Source organism: Anguilla anguilla, chromosome 7 (assembly GCF_013347855.1).
Source record: "Anguilla anguilla isolate fAngAng1 chromosome 7, fAngAng1.pri, whole genome shotgun sequence".
Classification (NCBI taxonomy): Eukaryota; Metazoa; Chordata; class Actinopteri; order Anguilliformes; family Anguillidae; genus Anguilla; species Anguilla anguilla.
Genome location: NC_049207.1, coordinates 12,209,874 through 12,217,445, shown reverse-complemented (window position 1 = coordinate 12,217,445; position 7,572 = coordinate 12,209,874). Strand labels below are relative to the sequence as shown.

The following is a 7,572-nucleotide window of genomic DNA, read 5'->3' as shown; positions in this document are numbered from 1 at the left end:
CCAGGTCAGTCCCACACACAGGCCAGGTCAGTGCCACACACAGGCCAGGTCAGTCCCGCACACAGGCCAGGTCAGTGCCACACACAGGCCAGGTCAGTGCCACACACAGGCCAGGTCAGTCCCACACACAGGCCAGGTCAGTGCCGCACACAGGCCAGGTCAGTCCCACACACAGGCCAGGTCAGTCCCACACACAGGCCAGGTCAGACCCACACACAGGCCAGGTCACTACACACTACACTTTTTTTTACTTTCATTACACAAGATTAATAGAGCTGATTGCCTTCACCACAAAAGACTGCCCTTCCAATGATCTAATTAATATAGGCCTTTAAGCCACCATATTACTTGCTTCTGTTTTGGATTTACATTTCAAACACAAACATCTTAATATTTGCTTTGTCTGTAAATTCCTTACCTCGTTAGCTTACTCTTTGAAAGCTTTGGATGCATTTGCACATTGTTAGTAATCATGTACTTCAAGAAAGGTTTCCTGGTTTAAAAGGGGTACAAGTACTGCGGGAGGTTGGTGGAGGGGTACATCAAAGGATTCTAATGGGGCCCTTGGATCTTGGATCTAATAATTGTAGACAATGCTGGTAATAAAAGTGGTGCATGTTGTAGGTGGGTACCATACATACTGCCATTGACCTGAAAGGCTCCAGAACCAAACTCTCTGCCTTTTGATATTAACCACCATTTGTATCTATATTAACTAGCCTATATTTTCCTTTTCCTTCTCAGTCTGTGAAGATAAATACAGTTTTTGTTTTGCATTAAGCCAAAATATCATCCCATTGCTCCTGGTTGTCTACAAGGTTCTCATGGCTCAGTAACAAAGGGAATCGTACACCTGTTGTTTGTCTGCAGATTAGAAAAAAACAGCATGGGCATTAGAGCACAGCAGTGTATTCAGCATACATTCATAATCATCACTGAGACTAATTTGTTTTTTTTAAATCAATGACAGTTATTTTTCCCATCATGCTTATAGTTCTGACCAATAGTTCTTGCATCGAGTCTTGGTGAATATAGCCATTTAGTATATATAGCCATTTAGTCTCAAGCTTATAGGAGTGCATTTACTCTGGGTTTAATTGAGTCGTTCTGAATGGACTTCCCCTGCGTGTCTGTGGCAGGTCCCCCGCGACCCGGTTCCGCTGGTTCCAGCAGGCTCCCTTTGACAAGCAGCAGACCTGGGCCCTGGACAACCTGTACATCGGAGACGGCTGCCCAGACATGTGCTCGGGACACGGCCGCTGCCAGCAGAACGCCTGTGTGTGAGTGACAGGGGCGGAGGCAGCGTGGGGAGGGGTGTGGCCGTCATCAATGTAGATTCCAAAACATTCTTTTATACTACTACTACTAATATAAATACTACTACTGTTACTACTACCATTACTAATACTGCTACTACTACTACTACTGCTACTATTACTCACAGTAATAATGGTTACTTTTGTACTATATTTACAGCATCTGAAAAAAACATGTAACTACATTGAAGCTGCAACGTTGGTGCCTTACTCTCTAGTATTTTGATTCCAAAGGAGCATTGAACCTGACCTGTTGAGCGTGGGTTGGTGTGTACTGACCTTGTGTCCCCACCCCCTTCCCCAGCTGTGATGCAGACTGGGGGGGCGAGTACTGTGACGAGCCCCAGACCCCCCTGCCCCCCCAGCTGAAGGACAGCTTCAGCCGCCCCCCCTCCCCGAGCAGCTGGCACCTCCTGACCGGGGGGAAGCTCAGCACTGTGTGCGGGGCTGTGGCATCAGGAGCAGCGCTGCACTTCAGTGGGGTATGAGCGCTGAGCTCCCAACATCTTTATCTCTGTCTGCCTGTCTGTATTCCTCTGTTTATACATCTCTGCCAGATAGGCTGTCAGTCTGTTTTATGATGTCTGCCTGTCTTTTTTTGCCAGTCTGTCTCTTTATTAGGAGGCTGGCAGACTGCCCATTACCTTCTCTGTCTCTCTTCCACTTTCTCAAGTGTTAAAAATCCATACTTTAAAATGCCCTTGTTCTTGTGCCCTGGCTCTTCTTGCGAACAGAGCTGCACCCGTCAGCTGGTCACGGTGGACCTGAACCTGACCAACGCCGAGTTCATCCAGTTCTACTTCATGTACGGCTGCATGATCCCCCCTAGCAACCGTAACCAGGGTGTGCTGCTGGAGTTCAGCCTGAATGGAGGCATCAGCTGGAATCTTCTGACCGAGATTTTCTACGACCAGTACAGCAAGCCAGGGTAGGCCATGCATGCACACAGGGGCAACCACAAACCATAAACATAGGACACATAGAGGACATATAGGCCTGTTAGATTTGCTCTTGTTATCCACTTATAGCAGGGGTGTCCAATCTTATCCAAAAAGGGCTGGTGTGGGGCCCTGTTTGGAAAAGATTGGATACCCCTAGTATGCAGTGCTTTCTGGGTAGACCTGAATAATATTTGGGCAAACTTTAGATACTCTAAGCCTACACAGTCGTTGCTTACCCAAGCAAAACCCCTCAAGCAGAGATCCCTCCATGGAGTAAAATAAACACTTATACGGTATAATCAGCCTTGTTGTAAATCATACCAAAGCATAATTTCCATCAGGTCTTATCAGGTTGCTCATGTGTCTGTACACAGGTTTGTGAATGTGCTGCTGCCCCCTGCTGCCCGGGAGGAGGGAGTGCGCGTGCGTTGGTGGCAGCCGCAGCACGACGGGACGGACCATGGCGACTGGGCGTTGGACAACGTGCTGATCGCCGGCTCTGACCCCCACGCTCAGATCCTGGACACGTTTGGAGGGGTGGCCCTGCCCAATCACGAGCGAGCCCCTGCTGACGGAACCCCCACAGGGAGAATCGCCCTTCTGCCCCCGCCTGAGGAGAGCGTCACAGGTACCCTCTCCATTTTGGGTTTTTATTTGGCATCATGTTACTAGTGTGTATGGTGTTTATTATTATTATTATTATTATTATGTCAAATTAATATCAATTAAATGATAGTTATTAACATTCAATTACAGGTTTTCTCTCTAAATTTTACACCATTCCCTGTACTTGGTCCTGCATTTTTGGTGACTGGGTTTTGCATCCTGTAATTTAAATGCATTTACTGTGCATCATTAAGCTGCTTTGATTGTTGTAACAAGGCAATTATGCGTAATTAGGCAGTGATTAATTGGCTTAAGAGAGACCAATCAAAATGACTGATGCAAATTATTATGTTAAATGCAGTTAATTGATTATTCCAGTGGTCTAATTGGTCATCAAATTCCTTAATTAATTGAAAATACACAAGGCCCACAGTGAAAAGTGGAGTAAATGCATTACATATATCAGTTAAACTTCAGCATAAAAACACAAATCATTCCAACTGTCACAAATTCAGTGGCTGGCAGTTCAAAAAACTCAGTTTCAATCCGCAGACTAGGGAAAATTGCATACAATACAAACAACCCTCTATTGTTCATGTTTTCTTACGGAACTAATTCACTTTGAGAATTTCAAATATGTGGTCAGTTTAATAGGGAATTGTAATAACATGCTGACTGACAGAACTGTACTGTAAATGTTATGAGAGATCACACAGTATTTATCTCAACAAATTTATATTAAAGCAGAAAGTGTTCAAAAAAATTGATTTTACTTAACCGGTTGCCTTTATTGGGAACACCGCTGTGAGGAATGAGCCAGGAGTGAATTTTAGTGTAATTGAGCGTGGTTAGCAATGATTAAATTACTCATTTAGAGGAATCAGGCAGGGCCATACAATGATCGCTAATGACTGCTCACCAGGTGGCTTCATCACCGCTTTGTTGCCGAAGGAAACGCATTGTATTGCGGGCTATTAAATCTGATTGTCTCTCTCTCTCTCTCTGTCTCCCTCCCTCCTTCTCTCTATCTCCCTCTCTCCCTCTCTCTTGCTCTCTCACTCTCTCTCTCACTCCCTTTCTCTCCCTCTCTCTCCATGTCTCACTCTCTCTGTTTCTCTCTCTCCCTCTCTCTCTGTCTCTCTCTCTCTCTCTCTCTCTCTCTCTTTCTGCCTGTCTCTCTCTCTCTCTCTCTCCCTCTCTCTCTCAGTGAGTGACCACTGGCTGTTCTCGGAGGGCTGCTTGGTGCAGCGGTTCTGTGGCTCCCCGGACGGGGTGATGGTGTGCGGCAGCGTGGACGGGCGGGAGGTGTACGCCGTCACGCATGACATCATCCCCGACCGAGGCTGGGTCATGCAGTTCAAGGTCTGTCTTATTTTCCGCTGAGGTCATTATGCGGTCTGTGTGTTGAGGCAGTCGTGGTCTTTAGAAACCTGTTGGTCTGTACTGCTGAGCAGTGTTTTTAGCGCAAGCCCGTGTGTCTGTGCCCGCAGGTGGCAGTGGGTTGTGGAGTACCGGAGCGACAGACGGAGAGGCAGGTGCACGTCCAGTATTCCGTGGATTTCGGGGTGTCCTGGAAGTACCTGGTGTCCCAGTGCCTGCCGGCCGACCCGCAGTGTGGGGGGCAGGTGTCCCAGCCCTCCGTGTTCTTCCCTGCCGAGGGGTGGAAGCGCGTGGTGTACCCCCTGCCCGAAAGCCTGACTGACACGTGAGTCTCTGCTCTGTGAAGGAACCAGCCGCCAGACAAGCAATCAGATTCTGCTTACCGTGGTGGTCTTAACAAAGGCTTATAGCAATAATAATAATATACAGCTCCTACTTAAAAAGTTTACAATAGTGTACTTACGCAATTGTGTACAAAGCAATATTATAGAACTCTGAATAAATGAATAATGCTTTGTGTGTGTGTGTACGTATGCGCACGTGTGTGTGTGTTATATGTGGTGTGTGTGTGTGTGTGTGTGTGCGTGTGTGCACGTGTGTGTCTATGTGTGTGTGTGTGTGCGTGTGTGTGTGTGTGTGTGTGTGTGGTGCGTGAGCAGGGCGGTGCGGTTCCGGTTCTTCCAGCAGCACTCAGACACACAGTGGGCGGTGGAGAACTTCTACATCGGGCCGTCCTGTGAGGGCCACTGCGGGGGACATGGGGACTGCCTGGACCAGCGCTGTCTCTGCGACCCTGGCTTCTCTGGGCCCAACTGCTACGCCAGCTCACCTCTCAGGGTGCTGTACTAACCTCCACAGACTCCCTGTACACATTACCTAGCATTCTCTTCTTCCCATACGCTCCCACTACCCATTCATAAGCCAGATTAGTCATTAACCCTTTAAGGTGTAAGATCACAAATATGTGTTTTAGAATGTTCTTATCCGGATGTTCTTATCTGAACATTCTAATGCTGATGTAACAATTACTGCTGGTAATTGAAATTAAATGAGTTGTAGAACATTGGTAAAATGTACATACATTTGCGGTGGTTATGATGTTTACCTCTCTGTTTGCCTCTCTTTCTGCTCCGCAGGCCTCTCTGAAGGAACGCTTTGATTGGGAGGGCACGCCCGGGCCTCAGTGGCAGATCTTGGAGGGGGGTCGCCCCTGCACCGACTGCGGGGTGCTGGTGGAGGGGACCGCCCTGTACTTCGGAGGGGCCGACGCCCGGCAGGCCGTCACCGTGGACATGGACCTCCGGGGGGCTAAGTTAGTTTCGCCTCTCCTTCCACATAGACTGCTTCTCAGAGCCATGCTAGATATAGATCCCTGTCATTCAGATTGCAGCTCAGAGCAGAAGGAAGTGGCACTTCACACACCACACTCCTGACTCCTGACTCTGACCCCCCCCCCACCCCCGCTGTGTGCCTGCAGGTTTGTGGAGTACTGGGCGAGGATCGGCAGCACGGACAACATGACCATGTGCCACCGGCCGACCTGCCGCAAGGAGGGGGTGCTGCTGGACTACTCCACCGATGGAGGTACCTCCCTGCGCACTAGCCTGCACACCTGGCCTGCTGCTGGGGTTACAGTATCAGTGCAGCATGGCATCACGTCTGGCATTCAGGGCCTACTGCAAGGCCTCAGTTCTAATATACCGGATGCTATACACTCCACACTGCAAATGGCTCAGCGCTCAGTGGACATACTGTAGCCTAGACCTTACAGACAGTGACAGAATACATACAACTCAGCCTACAAGCTGTCATGTTCCTTTCCCAGCAGTCTGCTGTATACTATTCACTGATTTTTAATCCATCCTTAATTTTTATAATGGGCCTGTTCACTCAGCTCCTCAGTGTTTTATGCACCGGTGCAAATTTTCTATGCGCAGCTAATGGATTCATTGGGCTAATTTAATCCAGGCTAACTGGCTGAAACGAAAATCATCAGGCACAACCATCGTTCTGGAACTGAGCTTACCACCCTCAGTCTAGTTAGGGGAAGAAGGAAAGTAACTCCAGGTCATGGTGAAAAAGTATGGATGAGGACACTGGAAGGAAAATGGCTTCGCTTTTGGTTATGATATATCTGTGCAGTTGAGCGGGTGCGGTACTTTGCAATAAGAGTCTCTTACTTTCTCTATCCCTCCCTACTTCCCTCCCTCCTTCTTTCTCAGGTGTGTCATGGACCCTGCTGCACGAGATGGACTACCTAAAGTATGTGTCGGTGCGGAGGGACTACATCGTGCTGCCAGAGGGGGCGCTGTCCAATGCCACCCGTCTGCGCTGGTGGCAGCCCTTCACCATGTCCTCCGGCCTGGCCACTCCCAGCCCGGAGCGCGCTCAGTGGGCCCTGGATAACATCCTGGTGGGCGGGTCCGACATCAACCCCAGCACCCTGCTGGACACCTTTGACGATGGTGCGTGGAGAAGTGCCTGGTATTGCCTGAACTTAAAGTGTAATCGTGGGTCAGCTTTTACATGATTGGAGCCTGAAATGTCAATCATCAGAAACCATTTAAACCATTGACCAATAATTAGGGACCTTTAAGGTATAAGTTATAAGGTGGAATTTGTCAAGTGTCCGGCAAAAACGTTGTAAGCCTCTCAGTCAAAATTCTGAGAATTCAAACTTGTGAACCAGTGTTCCAGAACTAAAGAGGTCTAAATAATTGAATAATGGAATACTCAGCTTTTGGTGCCATCTGGTTCTTGTTATTGAAGGAATGTTGGGGAGAATGCAATTATAGTATTTAAATGCACTAAACACCATTTTAGGACACGTTTTGTCCACAGAATATTTATTTAGGGTTGACTTGATATTTGTAATGATTTATATGGTTTTGCAGAAATAAAATTTTTGGTTTTTCAGAGAACAGATCCTGCTTTGAGGCTGGAAGGGGATTGTTCTGTCGACATCACACTGATTATTCTCTCTGCTTCCTCCTCCCCCTTCTTATTTCTGGTCCTCCCCCCACGTCTGGCTGCTGTCCCCCCTGCACCTCTGATCCCGCCCTCTTGTCACGATGCTCCGCCCCTCAGAGGGTGTGTCCCACGAGGAGAGCTGGAGCTTCTACCCGAACGCGGTTCGCACGGCCGGGTTCTGCGGCAACCCCTCCTTCCACCTGTACTGGCCCAACAAGAACGAGGATGGAACACACAACATCCTGGCCACCCGCGAGCTCATCGTACAGCCGGGCTACATCCTCCAGTTTAAGGTCAGCCACGACCAATCACAATTCTGCTCCCGCGCCACGCCCCCAATCCCCAACCAATCCCCCCCA

General features: G+C 48.6%; 1 protein-coding gene across 3 annotated transcripts in view; it reads left to right on the top strand.

Annotated features, from left to right (window-relative positions):
- reln (reelin) overlaps positions 1-7,572 on the top strand; it is a 130,282-nt gene that overhangs the window by 113,635 nt on the left and 9,075 nt on the right. For all 3 annotated transcript variants that reach the window (XM_035426422.1, XM_035426421.1, XM_035426420.1), the window contains exons 47-57: positions 1,140-1,280; positions 1,621-1,798; positions 2,051-2,244; positions 2,632-2,885; positions 4,071-4,225; positions 4,354-4,568; positions 4,903-5,080; positions 5,380-5,555; positions 5,721-5,827; positions 6,466-6,708; positions 7,331-7,506. In XM_035426422.1, the coding sequence (XP_035282313.1) occupies positions 1,140-1,280; positions 1,621-1,798; positions 2,051-2,244; positions 2,632-2,885; positions 4,071-4,225; positions 4,354-4,568; positions 4,903-5,080; positions 5,380-5,555; positions 5,721-5,827; positions 6,466-6,708; positions 7,331-7,506 (2,017 nt within the window). The remainder of the gene's footprint in view (positions 1-1,139; positions 1,281-1,620; positions 1,799-2,050; positions 2,245-2,631; positions 2,886-4,070; positions 4,226-4,353; positions 4,569-4,902; positions 5,081-5,379; positions 5,556-5,720; positions 5,828-6,465; positions 6,709-7,330; positions 7,507-7,572) is intronic.